We start from the raw sequence: 17,910 nt of genomic DNA on the forward strand, positions 1-17,910 counted from the left end.
AGCAGTCACTACTCAGGATAATAATTTTGTATAAGCAACATGTAATCATGTGGCAAGAATAGAATTGTGCAGCTTTAAACTGAAAAACCACTGATAAAAAGGTCTGCAACTTCGATCTTTTCACTTAAAGTTCAAAAGTTACATATGCTTTCCTGGTCCACAATGAAAAATCATAAACACAATATGGTTACCAGGGTCAATTCAATCTTCAGTTTGAAGATTATGGAATCATACTCATTATTTTCAAATACTAAAAAAGAGAGAACTATCACGATACCACCCAGCAAACGAAATACAAGATAGTTAAGCTTTCTCCTTATTATGACCAAAAGACCATACTAGATAAACTGGATGAATGTCACACGGTGATTCCCATTTTGCAAAACTGATTGATTAGATTAACCCAAGGAAATGTTGGGGCAGCAGGAAATTTCAACAGAAGTTAATTTTTCCTGACTATTTAAAAAATTCATCCAAATTTCATGAAAATAAATGTAATTCCATTTCACAAAAAGCATTGAGTCATATATAACAGTGTCTTTGTAGCCAATAGGTTTATGAATACCTAAATTGCAGATAATTCACTCATTATAATGGGAAATAGGATTACCATCATATGAGGGCAAAACAAAAATAACTTAACACGATCAGATTCCAGAAACATGATTTCAGATGACAAGGGGGACAAGTTAGAAAACAATGACCACTAGCCAGCAGGAAGGGTCAGAACCATTCATCCTGTCATATCCTACATAAAAATTAGGATCTTCTGCTTTCCCTCTTCAGAAAGTACTACATTGAAAGGTTTAGAGGCCCTCATATGGATACTACTCATAAAGGCAGTTTTGATGGTTTTACATAGAAATTACCTCTAATGTGAGAGAACACAACATGGGAACTATTTGAGATACATCTTTCTATGCAAAATTTAGTTTTGTACATAATTTAGCAACTTAAATGAGCATTTTGCAACCGAGACCAAATATCAATCATCTCTTGAGGTTTCCTACTATGTACCAACATCAAACCTACATAGGAACAAATGTTATTCCTGTTTTTCTCTTCTATATCAAATGTCCTGAAGCCTTTGTGTTTCTCTGGAACGAGGCCAAGTTTCTGAAGGCACATTCCAGTATAAACATCATCGATGGGGTAGAGAAGGACCTGGTCAGTTACATTGTATAGCCTCAGGGCCAGGTGGCCGGAGTACAGGAATCCACCTCCCCCTGCATAAGGTGGGTAGACACCAGTGTAAACAACTTCCGGGATGTAGTACTTGAGTTTCTTATCCCGATGAGGTCCAGCATTGTGAATCACATCACCTATAAACAAATCTTTGGCTTTGTTCTTGGATAAGCTATTCAAGTAATTCAGGATGTGATGGGTGTTCACAAAAACATCATCATCACCCTTGAACACGAACTCAGCATTTGGGCAGGAAGTGCTCACCCACCTGAGAAAGAGTACTTCTTTCAGAGATAAGTTGAAGAAGGTGTCTCTGTAGTTCCACATAAGAATGTCTTGGTGCTTCTCACTCTCAAATTTCAGCATATCTGAAAGGTCAGGATGGTTGTCCTCTGGGGAGGTCTGGCCCAGTAAAAAGACTCGCACCACTGTTTGGTTCCCCACATTGGTTTCTTTGCCCCAAGATTCCCGAATCGCTTGCCTTCTGTCGAAATGTGAAGTAAGGGACTTAATCGCCAGCAATAAGAAGGGCTTCTTTGCACACTTATCAGGTTGATCTATAAGCAGTGAATAATTTCGACATCTCAAATACAAGAGAAAGTCTTTAAATCTGTCTGGCAAACTGTCGAAACCTGAAACTACTGACGTGACCCTCAGGTCAGGTTCACAATAATTCAGATGGCTTATGTTGGAAAATCCGTATGCTTCCCCTGTCTGGTTGGCTAACATGTTCAAAATGGGATTGTACTTCCTGTTCAGCTTTTCTTGTTCCCTGTTCCAATATGCCTTGGGAGGGTCAGATATCTTCCAGAACTTTTCTTTGGGTATTATTACTTCCCCTTTTCCATTTTTTTCTTGGCTACTGCTTTTGGAGACTTCCACAATCAAATAAATGAAGACATTTACCATCATCAGGATTCCCAACAACTTTATTCTTCGACGTCCAACACTCATTTCTCATATCTGAAATAAAAGAGAGGAGCATTGTATTGATTAGATTATTATTAATTGCGTTTGCTCACATGTCACTTGCCTCTTTTATGTCCCCAGGAAATAGCGGTTTAGAGCACAGATTCCAGACTTGCACTGCCTGGGTTCAAATCATGGCCCTATCATCCTAGATTCAAGCTCTGTGACCTTGGGCAAGTTGTATAACCAATGTCTCAGCTTCTCCATCTATAAAATGGGAATAATAACCCACTTCATAGGATGGTTGTGAGAGCTATATGCCTTTATATGTAAGCTTTTAAAACACTGGCTGGCCTATAGCGAGCTGTGTATAAATGACCCTTAACATTGTGGCTGTTTTGGACACCGGAGGGCAAAGATACGCATTAACTAGATAATTCACAGGTGCTTCAACTTCCTTGCTTACACAAGGACATATACAAATCAGTGTGCTGCAAACGGATGTACTCACAATTCATAATAACAAATACAGTTTATATTTGTTATTATGTACATACCTGCACACACACATAACTGTATTTATGTGAGTTGCAACATGTGCAGGTCCATGTCATTCACTTTGATCCCCTATTTTACTCTATTTTTTTTTAAATGGTGGCCACAACCTTGAATTGCTTCCTGACTTTTCATTTTACAGATGAGGAAACCAAGGCAGAAAGATTAAGACACTTGCCCAGGGCTGCAGGGTTAGGAGGTGGAGGAGACACTAACCACACTGTGTTCAGAGAGATGAAACCAGCTTCACACCAACTTCATCCAAATCGCCCACAACTGAGACGAACCAAAATGTCATCAACAGAAGAATGGATTATGAAACTGTGCTATATTCATACACTGGAACAACCCCTAGCAATAAAGAGGAAAACTACTGCCATGAGCAACAACAGTGAGGGAGAGAGAGACCTCAAACTCCATTTATGTTAGGTTCAAGAAGGCAAAATTAATCTAGGCCGTAGAAATCTGAAAGTGATAGGGGTAGGGGTTTTGAATGGAGAGAGTCAGGAGGGGCCTTCCTGGGTATAGACATATACTGTGTATGTCTTGATTTGGATGAGGTTTCATGGGTGTATACATTTGTCAAAAGTCAAACTGTATTCTTAAGATCCCTGCTGTTTATAGCAAGAAGGAAAAGAGAAAGGAAAATGACATTTTAGTGAAATATCAAAGGCCAAGAATAGATTTCAGGCTGTGGGCAACAGAACAAAGAAAGAGTAATGAGATGGTTTGCTGGGGTTGTAACTGCAGAGTTCTAACACTAGTGAGACAGATGGCCCAAGAACAACCAGTTAGATAAGCTTGACATTAAAAGACAACCCCAAAAAGTGGAATGGCAATACACGGTAAAGAATTTTCTTATCAGGTTGGGACCTCCCTGGTGGCACAGTTGTTAAGAATCCGCCTGCCAATGCAGGGGACACGAGTTTGAGCCCTGGTCTGGGAAGATCCCACATGCCGCAGAGCAACTATGCCCGTGTGCCACAACTCCTGAGCCCACGTGCCACAACTACTGAAGCCCGCGAGCTCTAGGGTCCACGTGCCGCAACTACTGAGCCCACGTGCTGCAACTGCTGAAGCCCAGGCGCCTAGAGCCCGTGCTCCGCAGCAAGAGAAGCCACCGCAATGAGAAGCCCGTGCACTGCAATGAAGAGTAGCCCCCGCTCGCCACAACTAGAGAAAAACCCGTGCACAGCAACAAAGACCCAATGCAGCCAAGAACAAATTAAAAAAAAAAGAATTTTCTTATCAGGTTAATTCTACAGCTGAGAATTCATCCTCAGAAAAGAATCCCAAAGAAGTATTGCTTCTCAGGCACGGTGCATTATCTTGATACAAGGAGCCTCTGAAGTAGGTATTGTTACTTTTATTCCTATTTTATACCTGAAGAAACAGATTTAAAGAAGTAACTGTGTTAAGGGCAGAGCTGGAATCCTAGCCAAGGTGATGGGGGTTCTAAGACCACCATGTCAAATGGTAGCCACTCTTCTCTGACCTCTAGAACAAAATGGGTTTTTTTATTGGGGGGGGCTGCAGTTAATAAACATTGATTCTTCTAAAATTTCAATACAAAATGTGAAAGTTCAAAAAGGATGGTGTAAAGGAAAGAGTTTGGTATCACTGGAGGAGCATGCGATTTTGTTTATTTGTTTTTTTAAAAATTTATTTTATTTATTTATTTTTGGCTGCATTGGGTCTTCGTTGCTGCGCGCGGGCTTTCTCTGGTTGCAGTGAGCGGGGTCCACTCTTTGTTGTGGTGCACAGGTTTCTCATTGCAGTGGCTTCTCCTGCCGTGCAGCACGGGCTCTAGGCACATGGGCCTCAGTAGTTGCGGCACGCGGGCTCAGCAGTCGTGGCTAGCAGGCTCTAGAGCGCAGGCTCAGTAGTTGTGGCGCACGGGCTTAGCTGCTCTGCAGCATGTGGGATCCTTCCAGATCAGGGCTCAAACCCGCATCCCCCGCATTGGCAGGCGGACTCCCAACCACTGCGCCACCAGGGAAGCCCTGTTTGTTTTTTTAAAATTGAAGCATAGTTGACTTACAACATTATATTAGTTTTAGGTATACAACATTGTGATTTGCTACTTTTATAGATTATACTCCATACAAAGTTATGATAAAATATTGACTATATTCCCTGTGCTGTCCATTACATCCTTGTAACTTATTGATGATGTATTTTAATCAAGGGTAGTGTTTATTTATTTATTTGTTACTATAAGATTTAAAAATTCACTGGGTTCTAACAAATAGTCTCAAGGCAGAAGTATCTGTCACACTGAGAATGCTGTGAAGTTATCACTATGTTGAACAGCCCAGATTAGATCAATGGGAATTCACAAACTGTTTTGCGTCTCTTAAAATCTGTCCAGTAGATCCAAATCTAGTTGCTTGTATTTATCACTGCTAAATAGTTTCGGTTAAGGATATATAAGTAAAAGATGTTTTTATAAAACCAGTCCCTACACCATACCTTCCACTCCTCAAAGCCTGTACACAGCTAGAGAACATGGCAGATGATAAAGTTATGTGGGTGCTCTCAGCTCACCCAGGTAAGCAGCCTCCCATCACCACTCCATTCTCCCCTCACTTCTCAACCACTACCCACCCTCCACCCCTCAAGAATCCCACTACTGAGGTACCAAGAAAGGGCCTTCTTAAACTTCCTCCAAAGATGGCGGTAAAAAAAAAAAAAAACCCACAAGATATTCCCTACTCCTTAATTATAGTTTTAAAGGGTCCCGAGTCACACACAACCTGAATAATTCATAAGTCTATGGTCCATGCCCTCCTTAGGTCAGCTCCTTTCAAGTGAGCCTCTGAGCGCAACTTTTATGCAAACTGAAGGCCAGTACATCTTCGGCACCCTAAACCTCTTTGTTATGGGCCTAACTTGCCAGGACAGGAGAGCTCAAGTGGACACTTGGAATGTATTTGTGTGGGTATCTGATACAATTAAAGAATTAGTCATCTTATTAGCAAATAAATCATGGATAGTTTTAAGTTGGGTTTTTTTTGGCCTCCAAATTTGAGACAAAACACTTTCAAAAAAAAAAAAAAAATTCTCTCTAAATTAGGATAATTTTCCTAAAGCTGAAGTAGCACTTGACCCAGTATCACTGGTCTTGCCCTTCATGTGAACAGGCTGAAAGGAGGACAAGGAAAAGTATGAGGGTGAACAGAGAAAGACTACAACGAGCAAGAAGATCTGGAAGGAAAAACAGCACACGCTATGAACAGCTAACTACTTGGCAGAAATTTTCAACTCACAAAAGGAGTATGGATATCAGTAGACTATTCCTGAAATTTCTACAGTAAAACAGGACAGCTTAAGGGAGAAAAAAAGAGAAGCACAGTACTTTTACATAGCAGGTCGTGAAACTATAAGTTAATTTTCCTAGGAAAAGATTCAGGGTGGATAATATAATTCCAGATAAATGAGCCAGTTATGCATCCAGACCTATGGATACCTGCAATCCAGCCAGAACCATCTGAAATGATGGTGTGAAGTTTCGTATCACGAAAAGCACCAATCCTTCTTTCAGGAATACTTTGAAGAGTGCATTAAGCTTGCTGACCCTGGCCAAGGTTTCCAGCTTTATCACGGCAATTCAGGCGTTTATTTCTGCCATCAAGACCCAGCCAGGACCTCCCATATTCTCAGCCAAGACAGGGCTTTGTGGCTCTCAAAGGGACACCATCCTCCCCTTGTTTCAAGGATTCGAGTCCTTGATTCAAGGATTCCAGAACATTTCCTGTCCATTTCTCATTTGTGCACCCTCAGGGAAGCTGAGAGGATACCACTTTACCAGGGAAAAAAACAAAGGCTCCAAGAGGGTTATAACTGGGCTGCCTAAATGTCACCACAGTGTTAAGAGGTAAGGCCAAGATGACACAGTCTTCTGGCTCCTAATCCAGGACTTTTGGGATCTCCTCCTTTTTCTACAAGGCATGGCCACATTCTTGTAACCTGGTCCAGGTCAACAGTGAAGTCTCAAGGGCTGGCTCAAGGCTGAAAAGACCCAAATCACTGGGTCATGGTACATTTGGTTGTTACAAAGACTTTCCAAAGAAAGGGAAATTGGAGCCTAGAAGCTCCCAGCCCCACTTCTGACAAGGGGCCAGCCTTCCTTTTCTAAATTCCCAAACGTGCAGCTTGGGCTAACTCTTACCACTATTTCTAAAGGGCATTTCTTCCAAACCAACCTGAGAAGGAAGGGTGGGAAAACCATCCAGATTCTCAATTATACATTTCCATCGAGTGTAAATGTCAACTTTCATTTGTGACCAAGGCACAGTCCCTCGCATGAGAACTAGACTCTTACAATAAACCAAAGTTCATGGAAAGGAGGATAAAGCAGTGACCTCCATAAAAATATCTGTGGGAAAAAGCTCTCTGAATATTTGACTAAATATTCCCATTACAGACATAAAACCAATTCCGTGTCCTTTTTTGAGCAGGAAGTTACATTGCTCAAAAAGAATTTTGAGTAAGAAAACCTACCCTGAAGCTAGGGAAGATGTTATACAACCCTCACTGTGAAACAGAGAATTTTTACTGTAACAGAAATAGAAAATCCCATATGCAGACAAAGAACAACCTTAGCTTTCACTTTGTACTTGGGAGTAGACTCTCCCCAACAGAGACTGAACAGTCTTAAAATTTCTAAAACACTTCAGTTGATTTTGTTTAACAACAACTTCCTTCTTTATTTTGCAATTAAAATATTTAGAAAGGTAGAGACACACACACAAAAATTTGTGTTAGCTGAAAATGGATTATAAAATAGTACAGATGCCATGCTTAAACTATGTGAAAATCCAGATAAGATACCACACAAAAACAAAACCAGATTAATCAGGGTGGTAGGATTATAGGTTATTTTCATATTCTTTAATGCTGCCACACCATCTTCCCCCTTCAGCAGCCTCTACCACTCACATCTAGACTGCCTGGGATGGGGGCTGGGGTACGTCACACACAAATCCTAATGCCAGGTCCCCATTTCTAGAGCCCACATCACTAGCTTGGGCCATGGCTTCCCAGTCCCAGACACTCCAGCCCTGTACTGGACCCTGCGGTGTTCAGCACAGGCTCTGTCACAACATCCATCCCTAGATCACTGCACACCTTTCCGTGGGCCCGTGCTCTCTGCCTGAAGCCTTCTATTAGAGAGGACTCCTCAAAATAATAGTAAAATATGAACACTTATGCTTTATTTTAATAAATATTTAGGTACCACTGGCTATGTGCCAGGCACCAGTGATGCTATGAGGCAGATACTCAGAGAGGAGATTTAACTTGTCCCAGGTCACACAGCTGGCAGATGGCAGAGCCGGGATTCAAACCTAAGTGGCTCCTCCTAAAACTCCAGCATCTGAGTTTTAAACCATGATACAAGTGAACACTGCAGCACAGGCTTAGGACGTAAGGAACTAAAAGGATGATGGTCTGATTTTCAATGGTTAATCTTCTTAAAAGATTATTTTAAAAACTGTTTTTATTTAAAATTTTTAAAGCTTTATATTTATACATCTGAACCCTCAAAACTACCATCAGTCAAAGTCAGATATGAGAGGTAGGGCGGGGTCATAAGTAACATTTACTGAATGACTATTCTGTAGTCATTTCGCTTCCCAATACGCAGTCTATAACAATCCCAATGTTCCATTCCTGGACACTAGACTGGGAACCACTAAAGAGGATGGTCCTAAAAGGTTCCCTCCAGTTCTGAAAGCGAAGCGCTGGCCAGAAGACATTTGAATGTGGCCACTGACAGCTACAAAGACCCATTCTCACAAAGCTCTGAGTCAGAGCCTGACTCCTCCACCCCAAGGGGCTCCGGCATGCTAGGCAGGCAGCCACAAGTAGCTGGTCAGGGACAGAACAGCAACCACACCCGGACCCAGTCCAAAACCTGTGCCCAGGACTGCCTTTGCTGCCCGCACCCCCAGTACCAAAGTGAAAGATAAAAGAAAGGCAGCACCTTCCTGTAATCAGGAAATGAAATGACCAGCCACCCCATCTAGTCAGGCTGAGGCTTGGAGGCGAGAAATCCAAGTTCCTGATTCGGTCACGGGAGTCTGAGCAGACGGCCTCCGTGTCTAGGGGCGTCCTGCTTTCTGCTCACTCTCCTGCACAAACGGGACCCACAAATCCTCCAGGAGATAAAGAGCCCAAGCCCGCTGCCATACCACGGGAGCAGGGGACGTGTACGTCATTCTGCCTGCCCAACCTCCCCCATCCTCCCTCCAGAAGCCTGGTGAGAGTGGCTAAATCCTTACTTCCCAGGCTTCTAACATCTGTTGCCTGGTCCTTGCCAGACTTTTCCAGATTCTGCTCAGATAAAGAGACACAGAGAGCTTGCAGCTAAGTGGGGCCACCTCCCAGCACTCAGGGCAGACAGTGGGGTGGTGATAAGGGTGTGAGTGCAGCAGCTCAGTGGGACCAGAGGAGCTGGGCCATACCTAGAGCTCATTCCTTAATGGGAGCAAGAAGCCTGGCCTCGGTTCTTGCCTGGGCTGGTGCTGGGGAGCCCCAGGATTCCCCCCACAATCTCACCTAGAAGCTGGCATGAAGCGAGAACATGTGTCTGACTGCTTTCTGGTCTGTAAGTCCTAGAACAACTATCAGCTAAATTCAAGGAATTTGTTTCATAGTCATTAGCAGTACCCTTCATGTTCAAAATTTAAAGGGAAAAGTACATATGATGAATCTATTTACCTACATGCCCCCACAGGTGACATTATACATCAAAGTGTCTATAGGACGTGTTTTGGTCCCCATTGATTATAGTTCCCCCAAAACCCAATGTGGCTAATTTTCTCAAATGGTATTTATCATTTAAAATAAAATCAATCACTAAGTTCATTCTTTAAATAAATGTGCATAGAATTTTCAGAAAAGGAGAAAGAGGAAAATTTAGTAAACAATGACAGGGATTAACCCTCCCAGAGGCCATCCTGCCCCTGCCTTTAGTAAAACTGGTAAGAATTTTAGATCTTCAGTGTATAAGATTATGTCATTATAAAACAAGGCTCGTAGATGTTTTGAGGATGGAAATGTTCCAGATCCATAGTTAGTCTGGTACCTGGAGTCAGAGAGCCCAGAATTAAATTCTGGTTATGCTACCTACTACTAGCTGTGTGACCTTATGCAAGTTGCTTGACTTCTCTGAGCCCCAGTTTCCTCATTTGTAAAATGGGGATGATATAACCTACCACACCAGGGTGTTGTCTACTGTGCATTGGGCTTTCAATAGTTTTCCTTCACAGGCTCTGATTCTTCCTCCAAACACTAAGCATACTTATCAAGTTTTGTCATTCATTGCCTCTTTTACAAATATTCTCTCTCTAGAAACCCATCTATCCATCGTCTTAAACATTACCTCCAGAAGAAGTATCACAAGTTGACCCAGCTAACTCCAGATAGTAAATGCCGTGTGGAGTTTCTCTTCCTGGGCCCCCCATCTGCAATGGATCAACTTCCCATGTGCACTCCCCAGCAGGACCTTGAATTGCTTCTTCCCCCTGCTTTCCACATCCAGCACATCTGTGTTCCCACCTCTGTAACATCACTTGCACCTCCTCCTCACCTGTCCTCTATCCCATTCAGGCTCTGCCACTGGCTACTGGAGGAACCCAATGCCTTACTTCCCCCAGCTCCCAAATATGCCCTGTTCCCCCAGCTACTCAGTCTTCAGCCCCTGTACATACATTCCCTCTCATGCTGTTCCCTGGTTTGGTCACCACCACCAACATGGCACCGCTCCCTCATAGCCTAACTGTAACTGTGTTGTCTTCTAAAACTCCTCTCTGCTCCAATCTTGGAGCTTAGGGCCTCATGACCTCTTCCCTTCTTCTGTGAGTTCTCCTGACCAAGGATATGCCCCAGCCTAAGTACCAGCCTCATTCCTCCAATCTTCTCACTCACATGCCCTTCTGGTCCCTTTATGATGATTTGTGCTTCCTTTCACACCACCTCCTGCCAACATCCTCCATCTCTACACCATATACACTTGAACCTCCACCACCGCAAACACATTTCTCTTCCAGAAAAATCCCAGCTTCACTCTGCCACCTGAGGAGTGCCCTCTGTCTGCCATGCCTTCCTGAAGAGCTTCTACTCCTAAATTAGGTCAAGTGTCACTCCTGAAGAGCCCACCTCCCAGGAGTTAGGGTATCCTCTGTGATCAAGGTCTTCACCCTGCACCACCATTACCCCAGCACATGGCATCTGAGAGTCATTCAGCATTTGCTGAATAGAAAGGTATTTGGGTCATCTGGTTAAGTTCACTGAATACAGATGTTCAGTAGAAATTAGATTAATTAAATATACATACCCTTTCTCCAAAGAGATGACACAGGAAAAATCACCTATATGTGTGTTGGTCAACGACACATATGTATTTATAGAAATCTGTCTCACCTGGGTGGGTGTGGGCAAGATTTGAAGAGGTAAACTGTGGTGAAAAGCCCAGCACAGCCCCTCATTTCCCACAGGCGGCCCAGGCCCTCCAGTGTGGGAATGCAGAAGCATGGGATTCAGCAGTGCTTCTAGGTGAGAGCTCCATCCCTCCTCTGGCAGCACACCCAAGCCAACTCTCCTTTATCCCATCCCCAGAGGAGCCTCCACATTCCTTCCTGGTGAGGGAAGGACCTCCAGCAAGTGTTACCCCCACCAAGGCCATGACAGCAGAGGGACAGGGTGAACGTGCGTAAAGGAAGGCAGGCCCCAGTACAGACTGGAAGCTTGGAGGCATCTATTTACCTAGGTGGGAAACCATTTTAGAAAAGAAATGCTGCAATGCAGGCAGTCACTTCTTGGGGAGCTTCATGTGCTTTGGAAGCCCTTGTTAAGAGCCTGTACATGGCTATGGTTTGGTAAGTGTTTCCCCTCCAAGCTCCAGGACCTATGTACAAACCAGTAGAGTCTGGCAGGCTCTCAACAAGCCCTCAGAGAAATCCCTAGAAGATTTCTCTTTGATTCATCCTTCCGTTTGCTTAGTTGGCTTACATGGAATGTATTTCAGTCTGGGTCCAATCAGGAGGCAGAAACCACACAGTAATTCAAGCAGGGGAAGTTTAAAAATATAATAATTGAGTAACTATAAAGATGGAATAGAACTCTAATGCCCTGTACCAGACGAAAAGTACCCAAGAAAGGACAGGCGTGGAAGAAAAGTTCAGAGCTTGTTGAAGTAGGCATACATGGCAGTTCCTGGGTGCCCAGGCCAGAGATGGTCCAGTCACCAGGAGAGCATGAACAACCCTCTGGGATGCAGGCACAAAGCCTGGAACACGCAAGAGTCCCCATCAGGAGGGTTTCAGGAAACAAACCTTGCAGACTGCTGGGACGGTGTGCAGAGAGAACGAGGGTGCGGAAGGAGTCATGCACACACAGGGAGTCCGGCTGGGACAGGAACTGGAGAGGCCGCCCTCTGCAGAAGCTTAGCACGTCAATGCATGACTCGGACAGGCACAGCTCAGGGCCACTGCTCAGGACAAAGATCAGGTGGCCAGCTCACTAGACGGCCAGGATCACGGGGCTCCCAGTGTGTATACATGTGGGGGCTGAAGAGATGCAGCGACCTGGGCTGGGCACAGGCTCCCCCTTCTACCACGGCTGCCAGAGCTGGAGAGAGGACACAGCAGCCACATGCTGGAGAGAGCTGTGGCCTGCAGACCCGCAGGAAAACAGCAGGCTCTACAGGAAGCCTGGTTCTAGACTCTGGGAACCAGGAAGGAAAATCTCTTTTTCCTGCAACATCCTCTTCAGAGTCCTCAACTTAGAGAAGGCAAAGGAAAAATATTTGAAGGCTTTGATCCATTTTCACAGATCAGGCAACAACGGGTGAATTTGGAGCTGACAGGCAATAGTTAAAAACTGATACAAGTTAGAGATCTCTATATCACCAACCTGAAGTCATATTCCAACCATGAACACCGTTACTCAAGTCTGGAGTTAGGGGAAAAGTGTATAAAACATGTATAAAACTGTACAGTGAATTGATAGACAAGCAATAAATACGAGACAGTCCATTTGTCGACATCAGAGGACGAGGCAGGGACCTGAGTGGGGCTTGAAACAGGGTAGATTTCAGAGATGTGAGGAGAAGCAGGGCAGGCAAGAGTGGGGGTGGGGGTACAGGGTGTCTGCATGCAGAGACCAACACAGCCAGTTTGTGGGCAGATGGATGCTGAGGCCACTGGAGAGAACAGATAAGCGCTACTGAGCCCAAGGGCTCTCCACGGGATGGGAGTGCACCATGCCTACATCTAATGTAACAAATGCTGCTGCCAGAGGGATTATAGGAACATGTTTTCTTTCACAGCCCCTCTATTAAAAAAAAAACAAACAAACAGAAGACTGACTAAATCACATAAGAATATGAAATAGGGAAAAATGAAGAACTTCTAAATTGGATGTCCATGTTGATTACAAATACAGTTGGCTACTGTGTTCAGAGATTTAACTTCTATAAAGCAGATTAGGTTCACAAGCGGAAGACAGCATGATCTGAGGGGTTCATCTTCTATCATCAGATCTCTAATGCACCTCTGACAGAGTACAGGCATTTGGCCTGGCTTACTAATCACTAACCCACGAGTCGGGGACTTCCCTGGTGGTCCAGTGGATAAGACCCTGCACTCCCAATGCAGCGGGCCTGGGTTGATCCCTGGTTGGGGAACTAGATTCCGCATGCCGCAACTAAGAGTTTGTGTGCTGCAACTAAGAGCCCACGTGCCTCAACTAAGACCCAGCGCAGCCTAATACTAAAAACAAACAAACAAACATGAGTTGTTTCTGATTTTCCCTATAATCGAAAAAGAAAAACTGATGAACAACCTCATATGTGCATCTTTGTCCATCGTCTTATTATTTCCTTTGGAAAAATTACAAAGAGAACATACATTTTTAAAGTCATTTAGAATATAATCAAATTACTCCCTGTCCCACCCATCCCCCACCAAAAACAAAAGCCAGATTGATTTATCCTTTCACTGTACACACCCAAGAGCACAGCACTCTCCACGTTGACTGTGGACACTGTCCTTTTTAATCTTCACAAAAAAAGGACCTCTGCTTGTTTTAACTGACCCATCGTCATTCATGTGCTTCCTTCCTGACTTCCCACTCCTCATGTCCTTTGCCCATTTTCCACACCGGGATATTCTCACCTCATTTAATCTTTTTTTTTTTTTTTTTAATTTATTTCTGGCCGCATTAGGTCTTCGTTGCTGTGCACAGGCTTTCTCTAGTTGTGGCGAGGGGGGGCTACTCTTTGTTGCAGTGCACGGGCTTCTCATTGCAGTGGCTTCTCTTGTTGCGGGGCACGGGCTCTAGGCACGCAGGCTTCAGTAGTTGTGGCACGCGGGCTCAGTAGTTGTGGCGCACGGGCTTAGTTGCTCCGCAGCATGTGGAATCTTCCCAAACCAGGGCTCGAACCCACGTCTCCTGCATTGGCAGGCAGATTCTTAACCACTGCGCCACCAGGGAAGCCCTCATTTAATCTTTACAAACTCAAAAATGTGAAGCAATTACTCTGAGGTCACAAAGCTAATCTGGGTGGAGCCAGCACTTGGACCCTGGACCCTGACCCCAAGTCTAAACTCTTTCTACCACACAACCTCGTTGCTCAAAGAAGATTTCAAGAATCCTCAAGTAAAGTTGCACTTTAAAAAAAAATTACTTAGGAAGTAAAATCATTGCATCTGTGGATACCCAGAAGATGTAGGCAGTTTCAAAGAAAGCCATGCGGTTGCGTTTTGTTTTTAAGCAGCATGAGAAAGGAATAATGTAGACAAATCTCCAGAAGGGAACCAGTCAGTAGTCTTAAGGTGCCCAGAGGTCCTGGTCTGGTAAGGCGGGCCCCGCCCCTGCTTTGGTGGAGTCCCTGCAACTCTGTGGTAGGTGCTAATCCACAGAGGAATGAGAGACTGGCAGCAGCTTCAACCAGCCCAATCTAACAAACCTGTTGGGCAAACCTTTTTGGCAAGAGCTTTTACACAGAAAAAGCCCTGCCTCTCCTCTCCCCCTCCCTTCCTGGGGGCACCACAGTCTGAGGCTGAAGGGATCCCAGAACGGTCCTCCCACCTGCTAGAGGTTAGATCCGAGTGGGCCTGCATTGCAGCCCAGCTCTCCAGGCTCTGAGAGGAAGGGACACTGGCCATGTCAGAAAAGGTGATGGAAGAGCAAGTGTTGGCCACAAACTGTACCCTCTCACCCTTTTACTTGTTTTCTCCAGAACATGCACATGCATTCCACACACAGATCATATCCCGAGTTCATTACCAAAGAGAAGCTACAAGAATTTCTTTTCCAGGGCCTTATAGCTCTACTCCAACCACCTCCCATACAGAAGAAGAAACCAAGATGCAGAGAGGCACAGAGGCTTGCCCAGGGTCAGCGTAGGGAGGAGTCGCGCAGTGAGAATCATCATCAGGGACAAAGTCACATTCTCATAGTCATAGCTTCAATTCTGAGCCAACAACATAAAAAACAAGGCCAGCAAGGCGGACTGCAGCAGCACCACCATGAACCCGCCCCGCCCCCAGACAGTGGTTTTATTACTTCCTTTTTGCTGTCTTTAACACTTCACACATACTTATCTGACTTACCACACCTCTCCGGTAACAAGTCTTACACACTCGACAGGGCATGTGGCCATCAAGAGCAGGGGCTGGGCCATTTCATTTCAGTCTCTCTAGTTTGCCACTCTGACAACATATTGACAGTCAATACATTTGAGGACAAGAAGGACATGAACGGGGAGCGGCAGTAAAGGAATGAGGATTAAATAAAGGAAAATTTCTATTCCTTGACCTTCTTCATCTTTTGCTCCACACAAATCATTGTTGAATAATTACACACACAGGCCCTGCATTTCCGGGCCCCCCAGAGACCCTCCCTGGCCCCTGGCTGTCTATGTGTCAGGCCAGGTCACTCCTCTTCACAACTGTCATAAGCCTTTTCCAATTCCTGTGCTTTCCCCTCCATGCCTCACCCTCACCCATCAGCACAGCATCACTGGGTGTCATCTCAGTGCAGGACATCATCTAAAAAAATCCCAGGAAAGAGTCTCATATGATTAAACAAATCTGTAAACAAACTAAGGCCCAAGGGATGGGAGGAGTGGAGGAAGAAGGCAATTAAAAATTAATAAAAATGCTCAAGCATAAATTACAGTACTGGACTAGAAACTAAGTTATCATTATATAATATAAACTATATTACATAAACTAAGTTATCAAACTGACCTTGTATAAGTGCTTCTGGAAACAAGCAGGCCATCAGCCATGGCTTGGCAATCTTGGTGGACAGAGATGGGGCGGGGAGGAGATAACTCGGGGCTTGCTATGTGGGCTACTTCTGTCTACAGTCACACATAGAGAAAAGCTGGTGAAACCAATTAAGAAAGAATATTTTCACATAGGTACTGGAAAAGAGATTATTGTCATTTTACACAGTAAAATGCATGAAATACTCAATCAAAGACTAATTTAATGGGACTTCCCTGGTGGCGCCGTGGTTAAGAATCCACCTGCCAATGCAGGGGACATGGGTTCAAGCCCTGGTCTGGGAAGATCCCATGTACCGTGGAGAAACGAAGTCCGTGCACCACAGCTACTGAGCCTGCACTCTAGACCCCGCGAGCCACAACTACCAAGCCCATGTGCTGCAACCACTGAAGCCCGCACGGCACAACAAGAGAAGCCACTGCAATGAGAAGTCCACACACGGCAACAAAGAGTAGCCTCCACTCACCGCAACTAGAGAAAGTCCGTGCGCAGCAATGAAGACCCAATGCAGCCAAAATTAAATAAATAAATAAATCTATTTAAGAAAAAGACTAATTTAACAAAATCAAAAGTTGACTCTCCTCAAAGTTTTAGGATTGACTTTCAAAATCACATCATTCCTCACCACTTAATTCCATGGGCTATAATAAATGACCATAAAGAGAAGTAAAATTTTTTAGATTTTAAAACAATCACTTTAATGTTAAGCTCTTGGGCAGCTAAATTCAATCTGCCATTTTCCCCAACAGAGATTCATCTATGTCACTTCCGAAAGGTACTCTACAAACTCCTTCACATCACCAATATTCTTCCCAATTCTATTAAATTTGGTAATCCTTGTCCCCATGAAATGTAGGGTTTGAGAGCACCTCCATCAACTCTTGCAAAATAAAAGTTTGTTTGTTTACATTTATTTCCAAAATAAAAATATATCTCCAAAATAAACATTGTTTGAACATGCTGCAAGTTGAGACTGCATTAATACCAGTGACATTCATTGTGTTTTTCTTAAATAATTTAATAAATTGCCTTGGGAAGTCTCAATTTCTTGGCTATTTGGATGAAGGTTTCCAGTGACAAATTTCCTTAAAGAGCATTTGCCCTTGGGTACAACAAAGGGTACAACAAAGGGGACACAAGGGGACACCAAGGAGCATAAAGTGCCATGCCTCGGGCTCCAGGACTTCCTGCTTAGCCATTTGGAGTCTCTTAGAGAAGCAGCTTTGAGATAACTGCCTGACTCACTCTTTCAAAAACATGCATGAAAATCACAGAGTTGTACAGAATTGACATGTGCTGAGATGTAAATAATGCTGTATTAAAATAAAAGAAATCAACAGGTGTGACATCTTGAGAGAGGAGGAAAAAAGAAATGAAATGAAGAAATGGGGTGGAGGTACCAGGGACACTCCCTACAACAAGAAAAATTAACAACTGCACACCAGCCTCTACCCATTCACCAGCAGCTTTTGTAATAGGGAAGAAGAAATCTGACTCCATACTGAATCTGTTTCTTTTACTTTAACCTTTGCGTTCTATTGTTTTTGCTACAAGTTAAGAACGTTGCCTATAGCCTGCAATATACAGGACAGTCCATTCTCAAGGCTCTGACCTTTAAAGGTATAACACTTTCCCATTCATATAAAAAGCTGCAGAACAGAGAATAACGTTTGTCTTGTTGGAGGTTTACAGGAGCATCATGACCTTTAGACACCTACATGGACAGCTGCAAGAACAAAGGATTCTGACACCAAGAAGTCTGCAACAACCAGCCACATCCCCTCCCCTTCTAGCATAAAAGCAGCCTGAATCCTAACCCAGGTAAGACAGTTCTTTTGGATGCCAGTCCACCATCTTCTCAGTCTGCTGGCTTTCCGAATATAGCCCCTACTCCTTGATCCAACAATTCATCTCTCGATTTACTGGCCTGTCATGCAGTGAGCTGTCCAAGCTTGGACTC

The 17,910-nt window shown here is 44.0% G+C and overlaps 1 protein-coding gene across 1 annotated transcript in view; it reads right to left on the minus strand.

The window, feature by feature from the left end:
- Nucleotides 1–945: 945 nt before the first annotated feature.
- The window catches only part of B3GNT2 (UDP-GlcNAc:betaGal beta-1,3-N-acetylglucosaminyltransferase 2), a gene marked incomplete at its 3' end in the record, with an annotated part of 30,260 nt that continues 13,295 nt past the window's right edge, over nt 946–17,910 (minus strand). The window contains exon 2 of the mRNA XM_079721464.1: nt 946–2,148. Coding sequence (XP_079577590.1) covers nt 946–2,139 — 1,194 coding nt within the window. The 5' untranslated portion in view covers nt 2,140–2,148. The remainder of the gene's footprint in view (nt 2,149–17,910) is intronic.

Source organism: Hyperoodon ampullatus, assembly GCF_949752795.1.
Source record: "Hyperoodon ampullatus genome assembly, chromosome: 15".
Lineage (NCBI taxonomy): Eukaryota > Metazoa > Chordata > Mammalia > Artiodactyla > Ziphiidae > Hyperoodon > Hyperoodon ampullatus.